The sequence below is a fragment of the Ochotona curzoniae genome, unplaced genomic scaffold (assembly GCF_017591425.1).
Source record: "Ochotona curzoniae isolate NIBS_2020 unplaced genomic scaffold, NIBS_Ocur_1.0 scaffold_1037, whole genome shotgun sequence".
NCBI classification, from domain to species: domain Eukaryota; kingdom Metazoa; phylum Chordata; class Mammalia; order Lagomorpha; family Ochotonidae; genus Ochotona; species Ochotona curzoniae.
The window spans coordinates 30,207,488-30,231,580 of record NW_024467083.1 but is presented as its reverse complement, the minus strand read 5'-3'; the positions used below and the strand labels follow the sequence as shown (position 1 = coordinate 30,231,580).

The 24,093-nt window shown below is 55.0% G+C and overlaps 2 protein-coding genes across 9 annotated transcripts in view; one reads left to right on the top strand and one right to left on the bottom strand.

Moving 5' to 3' along the window:
• Window positions 1–14,837, top strand: part of PI4KB (phosphatidylinositol 4-kinase beta) — a 32,476-nt gene extending 17,639 nt beyond the window's left edge. For 4 of the 6 annotated variants that reach the window (XM_040999239.1, XM_040999238.1, XM_040999243.1 and 1 more), the window contains 9 exons: window positions 26–253; window positions 1,095–1,322; window positions 4,328–4,437; window positions 5,573–5,677; window positions 5,888–6,011; window positions 7,385–7,650; window positions 12,973–13,105; window positions 13,368–13,488; window positions 14,549–14,837. In XM_040999239.1, coding sequence (XP_040855173.1) covers window positions 26–253; window positions 1,095–1,322; window positions 4,328–4,437; window positions 5,573–5,677; window positions 5,888–6,011; window positions 7,385–7,650; window positions 12,973–13,105; window positions 13,368–13,488; window positions 14,549–14,730 — 1,497 coding nt within the window. In that variant the 3' untranslated portion in view covers window positions 14,731–14,837. Of the gene's footprint in view, window positions 1–25; window positions 254–1,094; window positions 1,323–4,327; window positions 4,438–5,572; window positions 5,678–5,887; window positions 6,012–7,384; window positions 7,651–12,972; window positions 13,106–13,367; window positions 13,489–14,151; window positions 14,215–14,548 lie in introns of all 6 variants that reach the window. The other 2 variants (XM_040999237.1, XM_040999240.1) reach the window with 1 other exon arrangement.
• Window positions 14,838–14,872: 35 nt separating this feature from the next.
• Window positions 14,873–23,751, bottom strand: ZNF687 (zinc finger protein 687). Of its 3 annotated transcripts, none has more exons than XM_040999235.1 (9): window positions 23,662–23,751; window positions 18,810–20,929; window positions 18,476–18,654; window positions 18,008–18,184; window positions 17,735–17,897; window positions 17,286–17,615; window positions 17,092–17,204; window positions 16,755–16,896; window positions 14,873–16,657 (listed from the first exon to the last, which is right to left on the bottom strand). In XM_040999235.1, exons 2-9 carry the CDS (start codon window positions 20,907–20,909, stop codon window positions 16,157–16,159), a joined length of 3,705 nt encoding a protein of 1,234 aa, XP_040855169.1. In that variant the 5' UTR covers window positions 20,910–20,929; window positions 23,662–23,751; the 3' UTR covers window positions 14,873–16,156. The 3 variants fall into 3 exon arrangements, with proteins under 3 accessions (XP_040855169.1, XP_040855170.1, XP_040855168.1); XM_040999236.1 differs by having other exon boundaries at window positions 18,810–20,926; XM_040999234.1 differs by lacking the exon at window positions 23,662–23,751 and having other exon boundaries at window positions 18,810–21,618.
• Between the last annotated feature and the right edge of the window lie 342 nt (window positions 23,752–24,093).

Sequence of the window (24,093 nt, the reverse complement as noted above, 5' to 3'; positions counted from 1 at the left end):
TTGTTTCTTCCCCAACCCCCTACAGCCGGTCCGACTGGCTCCTGAGCGAGAGTTCATTAAGTCCCTGATGGCAATTGGCAAGCGACTGGCCACTCTCCCCACCAAAGAGCAGAAAACACAGCGGTTGATCTCAGAACTCTCCCTGCTCAACCACAAGCTCCCTGCTCGAGTCTGGCTGCCCACTGCTGGCTTTGACCACCACGTGGTCCGCGTGCCCCACACACAGGCTGTTGTCCTCAACTCCAAGGACAAGGTAGGTGGGCTGCAGCCCAAATTCTACCTCTGATCCAATTCTGTTCCCATGGGTGTTGAGAGTTTTGGCCTATGCCAGTGATGTATCTTCCAACATCCTAGACTCTCCTCCTAGTTTATCCTGTTTGTGTCAGTCCTGACTACCTCGCTGTTGTATTTCTGAGCACCCTCTTCTCCTGTCCTGCTTCTTGGACTGTTCTTGACCAAAGGGGCCTAATCTTTTCAAGCTCACCCCCTACTGTGTCTTAGGAGAATTGCTGTCCACCCTGTCCTTGAAGTTGTTCATGGTAGCCCTTCTGCAGCCCTCTGTAACTTGTAGATATCTCAGGAATAGCAGCCAGGAGGGTATAGAAGTACTTTGTGTATAAGACATTTCTGATCAGAGTGGGCAGAAAGGAGAGAAAGATGCCCAGCTTATGTCAGAGAAATGAGCTGAAGTTGCCTGCTAGTCAGAATGAGTCGTCATGGCTCCCTTGGGTCAGTGCTGAGTCTCATCCCAGGCTTGGTGGTGGCAGCAGCTCCATGGATTATGTCTTTAGAACTAGACCCCAGAGGCTTCCAGACCTAACAGGCTGTAACTGGTAGACTGGGGGAGTTTTGCCAAAGTAGATCATGTTCTGTACATTTTAAAGATTCTTATATTCTGTTACCCAAATTCTTTATGTAGATGATGGTAGGACAGTTTCCTGCCCCAGATACAATGTTTCAGGATAGTATCAGGGAAGCATGAGTAAGGGCTGGAGCTTGGAGAGAGCCCCAGGAAGCACCATGTTAGCAGAGTGGAGATTTAGGGGACAGTGGAGGTGACAAATTGCAAACACGGGGCTGACTTTTCCCCTCAGGCTCCTTACCTGATCTACGTAGAAGTCCTTGAATGTGAAAACTTTGACACCACCAGTGTTCCTGCCCGGATCCCCGAGAACCGCATCCGAAGCACTCGGTCTGTGGAGAACCTGCCCGAGTGTGGTATCACCCACGAGCAGCGGGCAGGTAGCTTCAGCACAGTGCCCAATTATGACAACGACGACGAGGCCTGGTCAGTGGACGACATAGGTGATCTGCAAGTGGAGGTGAGGGAGCCCCCAAGGAGGTAATAACGGAGCATAGCACTCGTTCCCCAGGAACTTTCAGGATCTGTGAGGGAAGGTCACACACCCGGGCAGGGTGAGGGCTGAAAGGTTGGTGTAGGGAGGGAGGAGGTAAAGAGGTGAGAGGGGAAGCTCGGAACAGCTCTAGCCCAGAATAGATTCAGGTGGAGCTTGTTCTTCCACAGAAGGAATCTAGGTTAAATGTGAGGAACAACTACTGGGTCTAGAAGAATGAGGGAAACTGAGTAAAAATGGTGGACCCTACTCTATAGAGTCACCTTATGGAGCTGGAAATAAAAAGGCCTTCATTACTTCGGGAGTGAATGAGGGCTTTTATGCTAACCTGAGTACCATGTGCTTGCGAACAAGATGGAATCCCAGCCTGCAAAGAGGCTGTGCCCCAATAGGAAAGAGAGCAGGACCAGGAAGCAGGGAGTTGTGGTATGGCATGATCCAGTCTTTGGGGAAGATTGGGCACTATGGAAACACCAAAGGGTGAGGGTGGTACCTATTACATACCTGGGGTAGGCGTCACAAAAAAATGTCACGGGGGATATAATCTTCTGAAACCTGAAACGTGTAGGAATTACCTAGTCGAGGACTAGAAAACAAAAGGTAGGCCCATTTTAAAAACTGAAAGAAATTTTGTGTGGCTGAGATGTGTGAATAGGAGGTAAAAAGTGGCAAAGGCTGAGATTATGGGCCAGACTAAAATTTGAATTTTATTCCAAGGTTAAGGAGGCCAGAGCAAGAGGGTTTTTCTAAATATTTATTCATGTATTTGAAAGGCAGGGTGGCAGAGAGAGAGAGAAACACAGAGAAAGCATCTGACTGCTGATTTACTCCCTCAGTGAGCACACCAACAAGGGCTAGGCTGGGTTGACGCCAGCAGCTCATCCACATCTCCCACATCGGTAACAGGAGCCCAAATACTATAGCCGCTTTTCACTGCTTTAGCAGGGAGCCAAATAGGAAATGGAAGACCCAATACTCAAATTAGTGTTTACCTGGTTCAGTTGCAGGTGGCAGTTTAACCCACTGTACCACAGTGCTGGCCCCTAAAACAAGATTTTATGGAAGGTCATTCACATAACCAGCTTTTACTTGTGCAAATGCAAAATCTCAGGGTGAGCATTATGGCGCAGTAGGTTAAGTTGCTGCCTAAAGCACCACCACCCCCTGTGAGTCCCAGCTGTTCCACTTCTTCTTCTTTTTTTTTTTTTTGGAAAGGCAGGAAGACAGAGAGGAAGAACTTCCGTCCAATGATTCAGTCCCCAAGTGGCCACAATGGCTGGAGTTGAGCCAATCCGAAGCCAGGAGCCGGGAGCTTCTTCCAGGTCTCCCATGCAGATTCAGGGTCCCAAGGCTTTGGGCCGTCCTCAGCTGCTTTCCCAGGCCACAAGCAGGGAGCTGGATGGGAAGCAGGGCTGCCGGGATTAGAACCGGCATCCATATGGGATCCTGGCACATTGAAGGAGAGGACTTTAGTTGCTAGGTCACTGCACTGAACCCAGCTGTTCCACTTCTAAACCAGCTCCCTGATAATGCACCTGGGAAAGCAGTAGAAGATGGTCTAGGGGCTTGGGCCTGTGCCAATCATGTAGAAGACCTAGATGAAGCTCTTGGCACTTGGGTATGGTCAAGCCCCAGCCATTAAAGTCGTTTGGGAAGTGACCCAGTGGACGGAGAATCAATCTTTCTCTCTCTGGCTCTGCCTTTCAAATTTTAAAAATTATTTAAAGGAAGGATCTTTGTCTTTGAGCTTACAGTCACATTGGGAAGATTACACAAAGACATTTAAAGAGAAAAAAAATATCCAGTGTAGTGTGCATGAGGTGACAAATGGTATCAAGGCAAAATGAAGGTGAAACGGTCTCATACAAAGGAAGGAGAGAAGGAACTTGATATGGGCCTTTGAGGGGAGGATGAGATTGAAGAAATGAGCAGAGGAATCTAGTCTTAGAGTTGCTTTGAACCGTAAGGAAGGATGGAACTGTCAATGAGACTGAAAATTCAGGTGTCTGCAACAGTCATGGCAAACTACTGCAGAATAATTTAAACTTCAGATTTCATTCCCAGTAGTTCTTGTTCTCACTGCTGGTAGAACGTGGGAACCTTCCTTTTATGAGACACCCCCAGGAAATTCTGACAAAGACAATTCACACTGAATGAGAATAATTGCTATCAAAGTCGAATGTGAGTCCCAGGCACTTTGGGATCCAAGTGGCCAGGATGGTTTATAATTAGGACGGGCTTTTTGGTTTTGGGTTTTTTGGTTTGTTAAGAGTTATTATGGCTGGTACTATGGCATAGCCAACAGAGCAGCTGCCTGCAATGCCACAATCTCATTTTGGCACCAGTTCAAATCTGAGCTGCTCTACTTCCAATCCAGCTTCCTGCCAATGCACCTGGGAAAAGAGTGGCAGATGACCCAAGTCCTTGGGCCCCTGCCACCCGTGTGGGGAGTCCCAGAAGAAGCTCCTAGATCCTGGCTTCAGCCTGTCCTGGCTTCAGCCATTGTAACCATGTGGGGAGTAAACCAGTAAATGGATAATCTCTCTTCCTTTCTATTCTTCTCTGCCACTCTGCCTTTCAAATAATAAATAACTTTTTTTTAAGTTATTTATTATTTGAAAGGCAGAGTGACACACAGGGAGAGATAGAGAGCTTACATCCACTGATTCACTCCTCAAATGGCCACAACAGCTGGAGCTAGACCAGATGGAAGCCAGGAGCTCCCATCTGGGCTTCCCACATGAGTGACAGGAACTCAAGTCTATCTGTTACCTCCTAGGCCCATTCCTAGGCAGCTGGGTTGGAAGCAGAGTAGCCAGGACTTGAGCAAGCACTCCAATGTGGCATGCAGACAATTCCAAATGGCTTAACCTGCACCACAGCACCCAGAGGAGGCTATTTGGAAGAGAGGGGAGAACATGCCATGGGATGGCGAGCAAGCATTTCTGACCATCACTCCATGCTCTTCCCAGCTCCCTGAGGTACACACCAACAGCTGTGACAACATCTCCCAGTTCTCTGTGGACAGCATCACCAGCCAAGAGAGCAAGGAGCCTGTGTTCATTGCAGCGGGGGACATCCGGTATGGCCAGGCCCCACGTTGCATCCCTCTGTTGGGCACCGCCTGTCTCCTTGTCCCCTTTCCTGCCAGCTTCTGTCTCTCCCTTTTCTCTCCTTTTTCAGTCCTTGTCCTGAAGCCACAAAACTCCAGTCAGTGAAGATATAGATTGAATAATTACTTGGGTTACTACAGAAGGAAAACCAAGTTCAAAAGGACTCAGAGGAGTAAGGGGACCAGAGGAAAGACTTCTGTATTTTTTTTATTATTTTTTTAAAGATTTATTTTTATTAGAAAGTGACATAAAGAGGAGGAAAGACAGAGAGGAAGATCTTCCATCTGATGGTTCACTCCCAAGCGGCAACAACAGCCAGAACTGAGCCAGTCCGAAGCCAGGAGCCAGGAACCTCTTCTGGGTCTGCCACACAGTTGCAGGGTCCCAAGGTTTGGCCCATCCTCGACTGCTTTCCCAGGCCACAAGCAGGGAGCTGGATGGGAAGCAGGGCCGCTAGGCTGTTGCGCCAACCCAGGAATTCCGTATTTCTTTAAGTGGAATCTCAAAGTGTTATGTGTTGACATCAAAGAAGAGGCAGTACCCTGTTGAAAATACACATTCTTGTCTTATGTGTTATTCTGAATCAGTCTTGGTAGAGGAATGTGGAGGACCTGTTAATCTGCATTTCTTAAAAGACTGATATTTATTTGAAAGGCAGAGCAACAGAAAAGGATAGAGAGAGCTTCCATCTGTTGATTGCACAAATGCATGTTGACTACCAGAGCTAGATTAGGCTAAAGCCAAGAGTCAGGACTCCATCCAGGTCTCCCATGTATAGGACAGAGGCCCAAGTACCTGGGCTGTCAACCACCACCTCCCGGGCACATGAACAGGATGTTGACTTAACTTGACCCAGCTCTCCCCTATGGATGCAGGTATCCCAATAGCTCTGCACCACAAAGCCTGTGCCTGGGGAGTCTGCATGATTATAGACCATGGGGTTAGCAAGAAAGCAGTATCGCTGGCTGTGTTTCCTTCCACAACCTTCTCAGTCTCTTTGTGTGTCCAGAAGCTAGGAAGCAGTGCAGGAAGAGCCAGTATAGACACGGACCCGAGGCCCTGGGCTAGCCCCTCCAAGCCGGTGCTCTGTTTTCTTCCTGCCAGGCGACGCCTTTCAGAACAGCTGGCTCACACCCCGACAGCCTTCAAACGGGACCCAGAGGACCCTTCTGCAGTTGCTCTCAAAGAGCCCTGGCAGGAAAAAGTGCGGTGAGTTGGTGGGCAGTGACGCCTACTCCCTACTCAAAGCAGGTGCTCACCTCACATCTCTGTCGTGTATCAGCCCCCAAAACTCCAGGCACCCTGGCACTCCAGACTCTTACCTTAAGGAGTGATAGCTTTGGACTTCCAGTAGAAACTCTGAGTCCTTCTCCTCACCCAGGCGCCACTCTCTGACACCCTTTACTTCTCTCCTCACAGGCGGATCAGGGAGGGGTCCCCCTATGGCCATCTCCCCAACTGGCGGCTCCTGTCAGTCATAGTCAAGTGTGGCGATGACCTTCGGCAGGAGCTGCTGGCCTTCCAGGTGTTGAAGCAGCTGCAGGTAAGAGAAGGAGAAATAGAGATTTGGCCTAGTTCCAATACACAGGAGATGACCACAGAGGGTGTTCTGCAGGGAGTTCTGCTGGGAACCAGCTTCCTGTCCAAAGAAGCGCATTAAACAAAAGCTGTTTCCCTTGGGAAACACAGCCAGAGGAACAGCTCCACAGCGGCCTCTTTTGACCTGTTTGTGAACTGCACCTGCCTTGTCCCAGGACATAACTCCCAGGTGCTGTGCTGGGGGTGTCCTTTAGAGCACAGCTTTCCAAACGGTCTGTGGCCGCTGGATTACAGTGTGCCAAGGTATTGATCCCCTGGGCCCCCTGGGTTGGTCACAAAGTAGTAAGTTCATCTGGTTAATCCAGTTCGTGGTACTGCTTTTGATACAGTGAATGAGATGCTTCTTGGGACAGCCCACCTGCAGTAGCAGTGTGCCTGGGTTTGCATCCCAGATCTGTTACCACTTCCAGTTTCCTGCCGGTGTACCTCCTGAGGGAGTAGGTAGTGGCTTACGTACTTGGGTCCCTGCTCCCCATGTGGGAGACCCACGTAGAGTTCAGGCTCAACTTTGGCCCAATCCAGCCCTTCTGTTATGGGTATTGGGGAGTGAATTAAAAAATGGGAGCCCCTCTGTCTGACTTTTTGTCTCTCTGCCTGTAAAATAAATGTCTTACAAACTAATTTTTTAAGATTTATCTACTTGAAAGGTAGAGTAAGAGAGATTAATTGATTTTCCATCTACTGGTTTATTCCCCAAATGTCCACACAACAGCCAGGTATGGGCCGGGCCAAAGCCAGGACTGCATCCAGGTCTGCTCCATGAGTGGCAGGAACTCAAGTACTTGGGCCATCTTTCACTGCCTTCTGGGTGCATTAGCAGGAAGCTGCATCAGAAGCATGGAGTATCCTGGACCATCATGGGGTGTGGACATCCTAAGCCACAGCTATACTCACTGCACCACAAAACTCTTAATAACTTTTTAAAAACAAATAAGTAAATATGTCATTTAAAAAAAAATTATAGCATCTTTCTTTGGACCTAAGGTTTTTTGTTTTTTTGTGTGTGTGTAGGTGTGTGTGTCTTTTAAGCTTTGAAATTATATTACTAACCCTCCACTCTCTCTGGTTGTGAGGTAATAATGAGATTTCCCATTCTCTTTCTTGGCCCTGCTGCCAGTAAGGTGCCTCTCGCCCATATACCTTCAGCCAGTTTCCTGTTTTTTGTTGGGCCCCGGCCCCCAGGAAGATCAGAGAGTCATACTTAATGGTCAGAAATCCAGGATCATCAAGACAAGTTGAAAAAACGAGGAGGTTAGCTTCCTCCCCTAGTGTGGAGAGAGATGTATGTCCTGACCCCAGTGTGTTTCCTCCTCACAGTCCATCTGGGAACAGGAGCGAGTGCCTCTTTGGATCAAGCCATACAAGATCCTCGTCATTTCGGCTGACAGTGGCATGATTGAGCCAGTGGTCAATGCCGTGTCCATCCACCAGGTGAAGAAACAGTCCCAGCTCTCCCTGCTCGATTACTTCCTCCAGGAGCATGGCAGTTACACCACCGAGGCATTCCTTAGTGCCCAGCGCAATTTTGTGCAAAGTTGTGCTGGCTACTGCTTGGTCTGCTACCTGCTGCAAGTCAAGGACAGGTAGGTGACTTCAGCCTCTCCCTCTCTCCTGTCTTCAGGGTTCCCTCTGTAATCCTTCATGGGTAGCTCTTAGTTAACATCCTCACCATCTTCCATTGCCAGGAAGTAAAGCTGGAACAAGCCACCTGTGCCTAGTAGAAACTGATGTGTTTGCGTGGTGTTAAGCCCAGGAGGCAGATTGATAAGGGCTTCAGTAAAAGAGCAAAGAATTGAAGGGTTTGTGGGAGAATAGAAGGCTTGAGAGAGCAGGATCTTAAAGGATGTGGGAAAATGAGGACAAAGAAGGCAGGTGGCAGGGGAACCACATTCCTTAGGATGCAGTGTGGTGGAAGTTTGGGCTGCACTGTATGACGGGGAGCCATGACATGGCAGTGACATCAGACAACTAAGCTGAGGCCATTTGATTTTGCCAGCAGAGCAGAAACTTCATCCGGCCTTTGGAATAAATACCCAATGGCACCCTCGGTGAGGGTGAATATCATTGGACCATTAGCAACAGCACAAGAGGTAATGGGACCTGGCATGAGAGCAGAAAGAAGACAAGAAGATGGGATAGGACAGCATTGTGGCACAGGGTGTTAAGCCACCACTTATGATACCAGGATCCCATTCTGGTTTAAGTCGTGGTTTCTGAACTTTCAATCCAGATCCCTGTCATAGCACCCGGGAAGACAGTTAAAGATGGCCCAAGTACTTGTGGTCCTACATGAGAGACCCAGATTAAATTCCTGGCTTCACAGTCTGTCCCAGCCCCAGCCACTGCAGCCATTTGAGGAGTGAGCCTAAGGATGAAATCTTTATCACTCACAGTTAGTTATTCTGTGCTTTCAGATACATAAAATAAATTTGGGGGAATAAAAAGGTGAGGGTGGGTATAAGACAGTGCAGAGAAGAGGAAGTTAAATTTTCAAACTGGGAGCTCTCTTTACTCCAACATGTGACTTCCCCAACTTTTTAAAGTGTCTGTTATTTTACCCAGAAATGTCATTTCTGTTAACACCACATGAGGAACAGACATTTGGCTTAGCAGTTGATAGGGGCTGGTATTCTGGCATAGCAAGCAAAGCCACCACCTGTAATGCCAGCATCCTATATACACATTGGATATCATGGCCTGGCTGCTTCCGCTTCTGATCCAGCTCCGTGCTGATGGCCTGGGAAAGCAGCAGAGGACGGCCCAAGTACTTGAGGCCTTGCACTCACATGGGAAACCTAGAGCATGCTGGCTCCTGTAGCCAGTGGATAGAAGAGTTTCTCTGTCTCCCTCTTTTTTTTTTTTTAAGATTTATTTATTTTTATCAGAAAGTCAGTAATACAGAGAAAAAAAGAGACAGAGAGAAAGATCTTCCATCACTGGTTCAATGCCCAAGTAGCCACAACAGCCAAAGCTGAGCCGATCCAAAACCAGGAGCCGGGAGCTGCTTTTGGGTTTCCCAAGTGGGTGCAGGGTCCCAAGCTTTGGCCCATCCTCAACTGCTTTCCCAGTCCACAAACAGGGAGCTGGAAGGGAAATGGAGCAGCTGGAACACAAACTAGTGCTCATATGGATCCCAGTGCATGCAAGGCGAGGACTTTAGCCAGTAGGCTACCATGCTGAGCCCATTCTCTGTCTCTTTTTCCCTATATCTATAATTGTGACTTTCAAGTAAGTAAATAAATCTTTAAAAAATAATAAATGACAGGCTTGCTGCATCTTCTCTTGCAATTCGTGGGTTCAGTCCCCAGTTCTGGCTCTTGCCTCCGGCTTGCTGCTGATGTGCACCCTGGGAGGTGGCAGTGATGACTCAGGACACTGAGTTCTTGCCACTAACATGGGAAACCAGGTTTTGTCTCCTGACTTCAGCCTCCACAACCACTGATGACATTGAAGGATTAAAACAGCAGATGGCAGTTCTCTACCTTTTCCTTTTTCTTAATTTGTGGGCCTGACATGATAGGTTACTCGCTAAATCCTCACCTTCCACACACTGAGATTCCATATGGGTGCTGGTTCATGTCCCGTCTGCACCACTTCCCTTTCAGCTCCCTGTACTGGGAAAGCAGCTGGAGATGGTCTAAAACCTTAGGACCCTGGGCCCGGCACGATAGCGCAGTAGTTAAAGTCCTCCCCTGAACGCGCTGGGATCCCATATGGGCGCCGGTTCTAATCCCGGCAGCCTTACTTCCCATCCAGCTCTTTGCTTGTGGCCTGGGAAAGCAGTCAAGGACAGCCCAAAGCCTTGGGACCTTGCACCTGCATGGGAGACCCGGAAGAACTCCTGGCTGTTGGCTACAATCAGCTCAGCTCCGACCATTGAAGCCACTTGGGGAGTGAATAAGCTGATGGAAGATTTTCCTCTCTATCTCCTCCTCTTTGTATATCTGCCTTTCCAAAAAAATAAATAAATAAATCTTTTAAAAAAAAATCCTTAGGACCCTGTACCTACATGGAAGACACAGAAGCAGCTCCTGGCTTCGGATCAGCTCAGCTCGGGCCACTGCAGACACTTGAGGGAGTGAACCAGCCAATAGAAGATCTTTCTCTCTCTGTAAATCTGATTTTCCAATAAAAATAAAATAAATCTTACTATTTATGTATTTGTTCGAAAGAACATCAGAAAAAAAAAAACATCAGAGAGAAAAAAAGATCTTTCTTCCATTTATTGGTTCACTTTGCAGATGACTGCAACAGCCAGGGCAGGACCACTCCAGAGCCGGGAGCCAGGAACCCAGAACCCATCCTGGTCTTAAACTGGACAGCAGGAGTATCTGTCCCATCTGCTCCTGCTTTTTTTCCCAGGAGCAAGTGGGACTTACACTCCGCTTAAGGTTTTCCAGCATTGCAGGAAGCAGCTTCACCTTCTGTGCCACAATTCCTCTCCGCCTTTAAAAAATAGTAGTAACAACATCTTATGACCTTTATACAGCCTAAACACACACCCAGGTGAGGCATGTGAGTAATCAGACCACCAGGGCCCTGCCCTCTAAGGGTGGCTGCAGACAGCAAGAGCTGTGCCCTCCCACTCCTGTGACAGCACCTCACCTTGGGTATAGGGCAACTGTCCTTGGAAGGCAGCACACCGGGCAGTGCTGCCCAAGCTCTCAGTGGCAAGGTAGCCCATGAAGAGCAGCTCAGGAGAAATCTCATGTCTGTGTGATCCCACCATGGCTTGACCTTTTTACATTTAAACCAAATGGAAACCTTGCTAGACAAGGTTTTCTTCCTGAGGGAATTACCGGTCAGGTAATGCTTAATTCCAGTCATTCCACCCCCCAGGCCTGCAGGTGGACCAGCAGAGCCAAAGGGAAATGTCATTATTCATGGAGAAAGCAGTTGGAAGCTTCAGAGTGTCCCTGCCGAGTAAGGATATGGAACACAGGAGCCTAGGCCTCAGCTGGAGTGAGTCACCGAGCGGCTGAGACAGTGCGCATCCAGCTTTAGGGCCTTCCATTAAGAAACCAGCAGGCTTGGAAGACGAGTCTTAAAAGGGTGGTATGAGCAGGGATCTACCTAATAAATAGTTCATTCCACAACAAAGAACGAATGTGGTGTGGCCATGAGTGGAATCAGCCACTAGAAGGAAGGGACAGCAATGGATGGGGCCCTAAGCTAGGATCAGGTTTTGTTGTGTTGTTTTGTTATTGATTTGATTTTAAAGGCAGAGACAGACAGATCTTCCGTACACTGGTTCGCTCCCCAAACACCTGCAGTGGCTGGGACTGAGCCAGGCTGAAGCTGGGAGCCTAGAACTGTGGCTCTTCCCTATAGGCAGCAGGGAACCAAGTACTGCTGCTGCCAAGGGTACATGTTAGCAGCAGACTGGCATGGAATGTGGAGCCAGGACTCAAGCCCAGGCACTGCACTGTGGGATGTGGGCATCTCAGTGTCTTAACCCTGTGCTAGACCATTCAATCCAGGCCAGCCACGTGAGTCATAGTAATATGATAATTACTTGAGTCATTAACAGTTCTCAGGGTCTTTCTCCAAAGGAAGCTTGAATCAGAAGCCTGAGCCAGGGATCAAACAGGTGCTCCATTGTGGGGCCTGGGTGTCTCCACCTGTCTCCGCCCCCAAGCCGGGAAGCAGGTCTCCAGATCTGTACCTGCTTCGCAGAGTCCCAAATGGCTTTTCCACCAGAGCTGACTCCATCCATTAGAAAAAAAAAGACTTCCCCTCACTAACCTGGGGACCCTGAGCAAACTAGGTCTTCCCCTCTCAGCTTCCGATTCCTCCTCACCTGTAAAGTGAGAGTGGACTGACATCTCCCAGGACCTCGTGGCTCCCAACACTGGGTCCTGCCACTAAATCCTTCATATTAAAAAAAAAATCCTTCATATTTCCTCAGAGGAAAGGTCTCTGGTGGCACTGTTTTTCCACTTGGTCCATCCCAGTAGCCCCAGAAAAGGTGGCCCTCAACAGAGTCGCTTTGACACCCAGGACAGTCATGCTGCATGGGCCGGGGCTTACCTGTGTAGCCTGTGCATTGTTCTTTCTACGGGCAGCTCCTGTGGGGACCGCACAGAGCTTGAGTCTATCCCAGCACGCTCCCACGGCCGGCCTGCCACACCTACCTCCTCACACTGTTACATGAGGGACTGAAAACTGTCTCGTTGAAGTCCTAATGCACAGTTACCTTGAGAGCCCACTCGGTCTGCTTGTCTCTGGTTCCTGCTTCCTGCTAACAGGGCTGCGATGTGTAAGGGACTGACAATTCAAATAACATGCAGATGGAGGTAGCCTTCCCGCCGAGCAGAGGGCACAGCCTCTGGGGCCTCAGAGATTTCCTTTCCTTTCTGGACTCTCATTTTAGTTTTTTGTTGTTATTGTTTCTATTTTTCGTTTTATTTATTTTTCTAAAGCTCTGGATTCTCTACTAGATCATTTTGGGTACTTGAAATGGGGGGGGGGGGGTTCCTGTTTCGTTTTTAAGATTTCTTTTTGTTGGAAAGGCAGATTTAGAGAGAAGAGACAAATATCTTCTACCTGCTGGTTCACTCCTCAGTGGCTACAATGGCTGGAGCTGAGTTGGCCAGAAGCCCACAGCTTCTTCAAGTTTCCCACATGGGTGTAGGTTCCCAAGACTTTGGGCCATCCTCTGCTGCTTTCCCGTAAACAAAAAGCTAAATGGATGTGGAGCAACCAGAACAGGAACCAGAGCCCATAGGGGATCCCAGCACTCGCCAGCAAAGGTCTCGCCAGTTGAACCATCACACCAGTCCCATGTTTTCTTCCTGCCTTTTTACTGCTAACTGTAGTAGATCCTAGGAACTGGCCATCCTGCTGGTATCACAAGGCCTCGATGAGACTCACTGCCATCTCTTCCTTCCCCCCTCCTTCCTCAGACACAACGGGAACATCCTCTTGGACGCAGAAGGCCACATCATCCACATCGATTTTGGGTTCATCCTTTCCAGCTCGCCTCGAAACCTGGGCTTTGAGACATCAGCCTTTAAGCTGACCACTGAGTTTGTGGATGTGAGTCAAGAAGAGGTGTCCCTGCATTCCTCCGTGCTGGGAAGGGGAAACATGGCAGGACCAATTGCACCTTAATGGCCGCCAGTCAGTATGAAGCAGGGTTTCTTGAGAGCTTCCTGCCTGGCAAGGAAGTGGGGAAGTAACAAAGTTGGGCGTGATCGCCCTAAGGAAAGGAAGGAAGAGTTCTGGCAGGCATTGGGACACAAACAGGGCCCATCCAAGCACTAGGCCCCTTGCACACACAACTCTCCTCCTTATCCAGGTGATGGGCGGGCTGGATGGAGACATGTTCAACTACTACAAGATGCTGATGCTGCAAGGGCTGATCGCCGCCCGCAAGCATATGGACAAGGTGGTGCAGATCGTGGAGATCATGCAGCAAGGTGGGGCTGGAGAGAGGCTGGCCGCCTGCGGTGCTGTGGGCTCCTGCCTAGTTGGGGCCCTGAGGTGCAGGACTTGACCAGGGGCTGCGGGCGGGGCTCCCAGCTGGGATCCAGTGCCTTATCTCCTTCAGGCTGCTCCTCTGACCCAGCAGAGCTGGGTCTGGGGGACAGTAGGGAACAGGCAGCACGAGCTGCCTCTTGGCCTCGCCTGGGAGAGAACAGTCCCTTTGCAGCCTCCTGGGTCCTTCTGTGCTCCCTGTCCTGTGTCCACCTCTGCATTTGTTTCTCCCATCACTGTCTGCTTCCCAGCTCAGGGGTGTCTAGTGTCCCTCCTCCACACCCCCATGCCTCATTCCCTCCAACCCAACTGCCCTGGCCTCACCACCCTTCCCCTCTCCCCAGACCTCACTTCAGGTCTGACTGCCCTGGCCTCGCCATTCACCTCCTCTGCTCCCAAAATATCTGCCTGAAAATATTTCCTATCTTGCCTTTCTCTTCCTCCTCTGCGCTGCCTCCTTGCCTTCCCATCTGATCTTTGGCCCAGGAACCCTTCCTCTCGCTGCCCCTGGGCCCTTGCCTTTACCCCACCCGCCAAGGCTCCAGATGGACCTGGACCTGAGCAGCCAGTCTCCCCTCCTCCCCATCCCTGCCCCCACCCCACAGGTTGTCGCCGTTGCTCAGGAGCAGCCCCGTCTGGCCCCGTGAGGACGGTGGCCCAGGTCATCTGTGAGTGTCAGACGTAGCATAGGCAGAGGCCTGCAACCAGATAAGTGTCCAGCGCAGGGCCCATTCCCCAGAGCCTCCCAACCCCAGCCCTCACTGGGGAAAGATGTCCCCATGTGCCCGTGTGCCCCCAACCCCATCAGAGGGCTTAGCCTGGAATGAAGGTGGGCTCACAACAGGACCTTTCACCAATTCCTTCTCCCTGTCTGCCCAAGCAAAACTGCATCCACTGTCAGGGCTCTTGAAGGTGGGAGGAAGGGCCACTGCAGCCACCCAGGGGGCTCACTTCTTCCCCACTGGCCTCCTACAACCCTGAGTCCCCCACTCCCTCCCCCAGGTTCTCAGCTGCCTTGCTTCCACGGCTCCAGCACCATCCGCAACCTCAAGGAGAGGTTCCACATGAGCATGACCGAGGAGCAGCTCCAGCTGCTGGTGGAACAGATGGTGGACGGCAGCATGCGCTCCATCACTACCAAACTCTACGATGGCTTCCAGTACCTCACCAACGGCATCATGTGACACTATGGGGGGGCCGGGCACCCTCCCCATGAAAACTGTTTGAGAAACCCCACTACCCATCCACCTGAGGGAAACAAAGGCAAGAAATATAAAGGATCATGTGGTAACTGTGAGAGCTTGCCAGCGGGGTGGGAGAACCAGCCCCAGGGTGCAGACTCGCCAGGGCTCTGGCTGCCCAGCTGTCAGTATTACCACCTGATGGGCTCCAGGACTCACAGCCCACCAGAGCACAGAGGTGACGCTCCCTTGTGAGGGACCCCTTCCGCTCCATCCCTCGGTCCCAGGAAAGGAGGGAGGAGTAGGTTCTTGGTACTTGATTCTGTGGTTGGCCTGTGGCCATGCTGCTGCCCCTCCCAGGACTGGTTCCAGGCGAGTTCTCTTCCGTAATCTCTGCCATGGAGCCCCACACTTGCTGAGGTTCCCCAACACAGGGGTGAGGAAGGGAATTACCACAACCCCTCCAGTGTATTGAGGGTATTGGCCTAGCTGTGGTTCCTTCCCCTGATCCCTTCCCGACACCCAGGGAAACTGCTCTCAATTTTTTATTTTTGATTTTTGTTTGAAATAAAGTCCTTAGTTAGCCACCTGTGTCCTTTGTGAGTTGGGTTTTGAGGGCAGGAGGGTCACAAGAGAACAGATACCTCAGTGCCTGAGACAGGAGGCGATACACACAGCTGGAAGACCTTTCCTTGTGTCCTGGTCCAAGCCACCTTGCAAAGGATGCTCCCCCAGTGCTGGCTCTCCCCTGCCCGTGCAGCCCATGCTGTCTGAGTCACAACAAGAATAGCCTGGATGGGGATTCCACCATGAGCAGTTTTAATGGTCCAGCTCTCTCCCTCCAGTTTCTCCCACTGTTAGTATTATTATTACTACAAGAATAAAGCATTCCTGAGAGCCTGTCCCCTCCTCTCCCTTGGGCCCCCAACAGGACTCATTCCCATCAACACCCCCTCCCTACAATTTCTGGGGGGAAAAGTACAAGTGAAAGGCACTGCAGGAGTCAGGGGCTTGAGTGCCAGGGAGTGGGGCAGAAGGGGCAGGAGAGGCTAGCACGTGGCCCAGTTAAGGACCACTGCGGTCTGTCCTAAGGAGTCCACTGGGGGGGGTGTCAGGACACCCTTCCCCCAGCCCTACCCTGAGCCCACCCTCCACCGCCACTTCTCACTGGCGGTCTGCAGCAGGGGCATTAGTGTCGGGTTCAGAAAGGAGGCATGGCAGGCCACTCGTCTAACAAACCAAACCCCAAGGGCTTGGGGAGGGGGGCTGCACACAACTATAACCCTCAAAAGCTTTCCCGAGAGGAGAGGAAATGGACAAAGTGTGAATGTTAATGGAACACCCCGGTCCAGGGACCAGGTGGCAGCAGCAGTGAAACCCAGGCTCCTGGCAGATGGGGCAGTGAGCAGTCCCAGGCTTGGCTGGAGGCTTAGTTGTCCCCACTGCCTCCCTGCCGTGCCCTGATGAAGGCCATGCCATGGGTGCGGAAATGGGTCTTGAGGTTGAGCGGGCTATCACAGCTCTTGCCACAGACCTTACAGGTCAGTGGGCCTCCAGAGGTGGCCAGTGGTGAGTCCCCACCCTCTGGGTCAGACCTTGCTGGAGGGGGGGCCTCCTCCTCCCCCTCCCCGAGCCCCAGAGCGCCTGATCTCCCCACACCCCGTCTCTTTTTGTGGCTGATGAAGCGATGGCGGCTCAGAGAGCCAGGAGAGGCAAAGCACAGGCCACAGTCGAGGCACTGCTGGGCACCACCATCCACCCTCAGGCCTGCCAGCAGGTTCGGTTCTGTCACCGAGCCACTGCTCCCATAGCGCAGCGGGCCATGGCCTCCTGACCCAGGGCCACTCCTGGGGGACTTGGCAGGAGGTGTTGTGCTGTCAGGCTCCTCACTGCATGAGTCAGAAGACTGGCGGCGCTTCCGTGCTGGCCCCTGGAGCAGGGCAGAAGAAATGGCGTCACCATCAGTCCCACGGCCCCGGCAGTCTCCCACTTCCATGTCCCTAACAGCAGGTCGAGCCTCTGCCTACCTGGGCTCTGGCACCAGGGCCCCGAGCCAAGGCATTCCCTCGGCCGGGGGACTGGGCCCCAAGCGGCAGGCCATGCCGCACCTGGACGTGCTTCTCCAGGATCAGGCGGCTGCTGAAGGTCCGCTTGCCCTCTGTGCAATACCTGCAGGGCAGGGAGAGTGAGCAGCAGGGTGGCAGTGCCCAGCTCAAGGCCAAAGCCAAAGCCACAGCCAGGAGGGGCAGGAGCTACCAGAGCAGAGGTCAGGCTCACAGGTAAGCAAAGGGATGCCCTTGGGGTCTGCAGGGGACACACCTACTGGGTAGAAAGGGTGGATGGAATGGGGTGGGCAAGGGTTACCTGCAAGGATACACTCTCTTGATGCCCTCATGGTTGACCCTGACATGGCGCCTCAGACTGGGGGCGGAGCAGAAGGAGCGCTCACACAGGCGGCAGGGAAACTTCTTCACAGACTAGGAGAGCAGCAGGTGGGAACCTCAGTGCCTGGTGATGGGTACGGCCTGCCTGCACCCACCCACTGCCCGCCTGCTCACCTTGCCATGCTCCTTCTTCATGTGCGCCACGTACTCATCCCGCTCAGGGAACCAGGAGTGACAGAGGCCACAGGTCCAGCCGCCGGGCCCACCGCCGCCCCCCTTGACACCTTTGCTGCCCAGCTCCCTCCGGGGTCGTTTAGTTGAGCGGGGGGGCTCTGGGGAGCTGGGCACCTCCTCCTCTTCAGAAGATGACGATGACTCCTCTGTGGCCGCCGCTGCCCCTCCCTGAGACACAGCCAGCTCCTCCGGCTCAGGCTTGGGGGTTAGGAGTGCACCCCCAGGTCCCTTCCCTGCAGTCTCCTCCACACGTCCAGACTGATGAGTGTTCTGTTAAGAGGGAGATACTGGGGAGGACTGCTATGGGGTGACCTTGGCTCTCCCACAGCTCCCCACTTCCTCAGGGCTGTAGGACTGCCAAGTCCCCGCCTGCCTCCCCACGCTTCTACCTTGAGATGTTCCAGCATGGTCCGCTTTTGGGCAAAGAGCAGAGGACAAGATGGGCACTTGAAGACACTGACACGCTGGGGCAGCAGGTGCTGGTCGAAGTGCGAGGACAGGAGGGGCTTGTGGGTGAAGACCGTGTCGCACATGGCACACTTATAGATGAGCCTGCAGACAGGAAGGGTGGTGTGCCCCTCAGGCAGAGCTGGCCACCACTCCACCCCCAGTCTGTCCTCCAGCCCTGGCCCCCCTTCTCAGATATCCGTCCCAAGTCTCACTTGGCCTGCTGGGAAAGGAAGCTGGGGTGCTGGGAGTAGAGATGGGCATGGGCACTAGGTCCAGACTTGAAGGCCATGGGGCAGATGGGGCACTTGTGGAAAACCTCGCAGTGCGACGCCTGGATGTGAGACTTGATGGAGTTCACACCCCCAAACACCACTGCACAGCTGGGGCACCTGGGGGAGGAAGCAGGAAGCACCATGGCAAGGCAGCAGAGGGCATCTCCACCCCCCACACCGTTGGTCCTCCAAGAAATGGGGACCAGGGAGTGGCCGCAAAGGCCCAGGCCTGCCAGGGAGGTGGCCTTCGTAACCCTCGTCCCTGTGGGGAACAACCAGAAGACAGAGACAGGAGAACATGGGCTCTCCTTGTGCGGCCAGCTAGCAAGCTGGGGCCAGGAGAAATGAGACCCTCAGGTCCCACGAGGGGCCGAGGAGACAGGGCAGGAGAGGAAGAGCAGGCAGCACCTGTATCCTACACGGCGGGAGAAATGCAGACAGGCCTCACGGAGGTGGGCCTGAAAATTGGCTTGCAGGAAGTTGCCCCCACATTCAGGACAGACATGAGGGGCTCGGTTCTTGTGCACACGCTGGTGGGCGCTGAAGCTGCAACGATTGGGCAGCATCATAGGACAGCTGGGGCACACCTGTCAAGGGGGTGAAGCACGGCAGGTCAGGGGATTGAAGGCTGTCTCTCCCCCCCCCGCCCCCTTTCCCTAGCAAAGCCCCCAGTAGCTTCCTAGATCCTGTCCCCAACAGCACCTGGCTATTCCTCTCCCCCCTCCACCTCAACCCAACTCACATTGCTGGTGGCCCCAGGAGCAGGGGGCCCAAGCTGCTGGAAGTGGGCTGCCATGCCAGCCTTGTCCCGGCACTGCTCCTTACACTCCAGGCAGCGGAAGCACGTGTACGCTGAGGTGGCGGGAACAGTGGGAGGCTCTGTTGAGAGTGGCAGCACCGGGGGCTCAGCGACAGCTGCAGTTATGGCAGAGGAGGCGATAGCCCCCTCGCCCTTAGCCAAGGCAGGCAAGGCCAGAGGTCCAGGGGCGGGTGGGACAGCCACGGGGAGCAGGGGTGTGATGTCCGGCTGCCCCACCATCTGGTCGAGGGCTACGGGCCTCATGACCAGATGCGAGCACTGCATGACAAGCCCCTTGTCCTTGTGCTCGCGGGCATGGAGGAGTAGGCTGCACTTGTTGAAGAAGACCAGGCGGCGGGCACAGTGGTTGCAGGTGACCTCAATGCGCATGCTGCGGCGGTCATAGTGGCGGGCCAGGCTCTTCTCCAGGGAGAAGGCGTCCCCGCACTCGAGACAGCGGTAGCCTGTGGGAGGCAGGGCCAGCCCAGCCTCAGCCGGTGGGCTCAGGTTTGGCCGGTAGGCAGGCAGCAGGTTCTTGCTGTTGAGGATCTTGTTAAAGGCTTCCACCAGGCTGGACTGGGTCCGGGAGATGACCGTACCGCCCCCACTCCCGGGCACCGGCTTAGAAGGCTGCACCATCACCACCGAGGCACCATTTACCTTCTGGCCCCCAGTGCCCAGTCCCGCCCGGCCCTCAGCCTTGGGCAGGGCTTGGGGCACCAGGCCAAGCACATTCTTAGCCACAGTCTTGGGGCTGGTGGCCGCTCCCCCAGGCAGGACCACGGCCTTGCGGGCCACGCTGGCAGCCATGAGCATGGCTGTGCTGGCATTCTGGATGGTGGCCACAGGCAGCACGGTGCCCTTCAGCCTCGTGCCATCCCCCAGCTGTACACTCACCACCTTTGGCCCTTCGGCAGGGGTCGGGGTGGCGGGGGATAGCTTCAGGAGGCCAGCTTCAGCCACAAAGGCTCCTTCGGCTGGGGTCCCAGGAGGATCAGGGTCAGAGGGGACCCGGGTGACAGTCCTTGTGATATTTCCGCAGGATGTTTTAATGGTCTTGATCCGCACCTTGAGGGGCCGGGAGTTCGAGGAGCCAGGAGAGTCATTGCTGTCCTCATCCGCAGCTTCGGCTCCGCTGGAAGCGCTCTGGGGGCTTCCTGGAGACTTGTCGTCCTGCCCCCCTTCTTCCTTCAGGGGCTTCCGACTGGGCGCTTTGGGGGAGGTGAGAGGGCTTTGGTGCCCTGGAGACTGCTTAAAGAAGGACACCCCAGCGACCTGTGGAGGCGAATCACTGGCAGGGATGGCTGTGGCCTCGGGGCTGGAGCTTGGGCCTCGCTGAGCAAGGCCCTGGGGGTGCTGGGGGCTTCCCGGCTTCAAGGTCCCCAGCAGTGGGGCAGAGCCCGGCGGGGTCCCCAGCAGGCCAGGCCCATTCTCAGAAACCAACTCAAAGGCAGAGGGGAAAGGGGGCGGGCTCATGGCCCCCTCCCGAGGCGGGGAAGGCGCAGAGGGAGGCAGGGGATCCGGATGCTTCTCAGGCTCAGGCCCGAAATGGGCAAACAGGTCCAAGGGAGCTTTGCCTTCCATGGTTTTCTCTTTCCAGGCACCCCCACTGGGAGGAGCTGGAGAGTGGGGGGTTCCTGGAAGGGAGGGCTCGGGGCCCCCAAAGCCATTCTGCAGCAGCCGAGGTCCTACAGCACCATCCCTGGTGACACCACCAGGCCACACCCCTTCCACTCCGGAACCCCCAGCCAGGTTCTCAGCCTGCTCAGGACACCCCGTGTTCTTCACAATGACGCTGACGGTGGAGATGTCCGATGGTGGCAGGCCATGGTCAGAGGCCTGGGCTGGAACGGCAGGGTCAGGCCCAGCAGCGGCCGCTGCTTTGTCCTCGGAATCACCTCCCTCACTGGCTTCCGGCTTCCCAGGGCCACCTGGCCCCTCATTTTCCTCTGGCCCAGAATGGATAGCTTCATTTGCATCAATGTCAGGGATGTCAAAGGCAGCAAGGAGATCGTCGAAATCAGGGGTCTTCATGTCCCCCATAGTGGCAGGCCCCAAACCTACTGAAAACAAGGAGAAACTGCAAAGTCTGACATGGAGATCCTGGTGCCCCCCCCCCCCAGGCACTGTGTCAAGGTTGCCCCCACCGTGCAGTCCCACAACAGCCCAAATCAGGAGTGATGACTTAGTGTGCGAACCCTGGGAGAACTGCTTGGCAAAGGGAGGTGTGGGACAGAGGTACAGGGGGCTCAGAGAGCAGCCTGGCTGACACCAGCTCCCCAGGCCCTGCGGTGGCCGGCTTGGAACCAGCACCCTGACAATGTTGCACACAGTCACACCCTCCATGGATCTCCCAGGCTCAGCCAGGGGTCTCAAGGCCCGGCACACCACTGGGCAGAGATCTACAGCCAGAACTTAGGTGGCACAGCTCTGTCACAGCCGCTGCTGTGGGGAGAAACGACATCGCGGCTTTCCTTCCGCTCTCTGGAGGAAGGGACAAGAAATCCACGCGCCACAGGGTTCCTGTGAGCACAGAAGGAAGTTGTGAGCGGTCAGGCCCAGGACCAACTTATCATTCATTACAGCTGGGCATCAGGTCAAGGGGAAGCTGGGAAGGGACAGGAACTGGACCGCTAAAGCAGGGCCAGAGGCGCGGACCATGCAGGGCCTCACTGGTACTGAGAGGTGCGCTGGGTCAGGAGGGAGAAATGGGCTCCAAGAAATTGCGCTAGGACCAAGCATAAGACACAGGAACAAAGAGAAGGGGGGACGGTGACAACAGACTGGTCACCAAGGGCCCCCACCTAGGCCTCTCCAGGCACAAACAGCTGCTCACTCACCTACCTTCCCGAGGGCTTCTCCCTCCCTCCCCGGCTTGCTCTCTTGCTCACGCAGCACAGCTGCCACCCGGGACTAGGCTGCTCCCTCGGGCCTGTCACCTGTGCTCTGTGCTCCCAGCCCAGCTTACCCCCTAAACTACGCACCGCATCCTTCCCGGTGTCCTTGGCCAACAACTGTCCAAGACTTCTCATCCAACCCTCAACTCAACCCAGCCTGCTGCAAGACCAAAAAAATAATATATATATATATAAAAGAAAACAAATTTAAAAAAAAAAAGAAAGGAAAAGGAAAAACCCCACAGGTGCATGTGGCACTAAACCAGTGAGGAGGCCCTTGGCTGATCCAGAGGACTGAGGAGCGCTCCCTCCTACCTTCCTCGCCAGGACACGAGCCATTTCCCAGGCCAATTCTCTCACCTCCATCCAGCCTGCAGACTGTAACTGGAGACAGTCCCAGCAGGTGGCAGCTGGCATGGCTGGGACCAAGGTGGGGGTGGGGGAAGGGTACCAACTCAAGGAAGAAAGGGGAGTGGGAATCTGCCCCCCCCACACCTCTTCACTTCACAGTGTAGCCTCCGGCCTTAAACAAAGCCCTCAGCCCGGGGCCTCTGACCTACCCCAGGGCTGGGCTCCCCATGGCCTGGCTCCCTCTCCACCCACAGAGGCCCCGAGCTCCCTTCCCCTTCTGGGCCTCAGAGGAGGAGTGGGCCGTGGAGACTCAGGAGAAAACACCTGCGAACTCACCTCCCCCTCTGGCTTTCAAGTGACTTAGAGGTCATCTGATAGCCACCACCCGGGGGCTGCGGGCAGCTGGCCGTGCGGCAGGGCTCAAGGTCCCAGCGACTCCCCCACCGGCTGGCCCAGGCCTTGCGGCGGCTGCTCTCTCCCCGCAGTCCACAGGGCCCAGGTCCCGGCTCCTCGCTCCACCCCGCGCACCCCCGCGCGCCTCCAGCCCGGTCCTTCCCCAGGGACTAAACAGGAAGAGAACGGAAGGGCCCGGGAGGCCGGTGGGGGGCTCCAGTGCCCTTTGCCCGGGCCCAAGGCCTGCCGCGGAGAGCAGGACGAGGGGCCCGGTGGCGATTAGGCTGCGGCCAAGCTTGGGCAGCAGGCGGAATTAAGTCCTTGCCATCTGCCGAGCGCTGCTGGAGCGGGGAGCAAGTCTGAGGTTGCGGGGAGGAGGTGGGGTGCGCACAAGAGAGAAGCCAGACCGGGAAACTGAGGCGCGCAAGGGGGATAGGGGGGCTTGTGTATGCCGCGACCCCCACCCACCCCCCAAGCTCCTTCCCCGCAGTACGCCAGGCAGGCCGGGCCTCGGCCAGGCCGGGCCCCTTGGGAGCTGCGGCGCAGCACCTCGGGGCCCAGGACCACCACCGCTGCGGCAGCCGGGGTGCAGGCAGGCAGCGGCGGCGGGGCGGCCTCTGCAGCCGCAGCTCGGGCCCCGCTCGGACCTGGTCCCCCTCCGCAGCCTCGTCCCCGCGCCTACTTGCAGCAGGCAATGAATCCGCAAGGCGCCCAGAGGGACGCGGCCCCCACCCCCGGACACTGACCTGCACCCAAGTCAGGGGTGCCGGCTCCGCGCCGGCCTGGCCCAGTTCCTCCCGCCCCCACCCCCGGGCGGGCGCGGACACCATTTTGGGTCGCGACATCCCGCAGCCTCCAAGTCCCGAGGCGCGCTTCGGGGGGCGCCTTCTCGGGCAGGGGGTGGGTGGGGTGGCGGCAACAGGACTTGGGGGGTCCCCGACCCTCCTTCCTCCTTTACCCGACTAAGGGGGCTGTGCTTTTCAACAGGCGGAGAGTTTTCGCCCATCCGCCCCGGGGCTGGAGGCGGTGTCCTGGCCTTCCAGGGGGCGGCGCGGGGAGGGGGGGTAGTTGACCAAGTGGGGGAGGGGCGGGGGCATCTACCCGCCCCCCCGGGGGGCGGGGCTAGGGCGGGTATCGAGCGCAGGCACGCTTACTTGTTTCGCTGCTAGCGCGGGCCGAGAGCCAGCAGTCTATCCTGCTCCAGCCGCCGCCGCTGCTGCAGCCACCGCTGCAGCCGCCGCCGCCGCCCTCCCCGCCGCCGCCGCTACTTCCTGCTTCTCTCCGGTCGGCCTCCTCCCCCCCCCCCCGCCAGCTCCCTCCGCGCTCCAGGTCTGAGCTGCCCGCTTTCACACTCGCCATTGGCCGACGTCCACGTCGCTCAGGCCTACACCCCGCCCAGCCTCGCTCTGGGTTGGCCTTGAGGACTGCCGCTCGGAACGATCCCCCTCTGAGGATCCTTCTCCCCATTGGCTGAACCGGGGCCTACCTGCCCCTTTTCTGCGCATCTCAAAAGTAATTGGCCAGAGCTAACCGTCTCTTCGAGAGAAGCCCGCCCCTCTCCTTGCCTTCCTCCCTCCAGGGGGCGT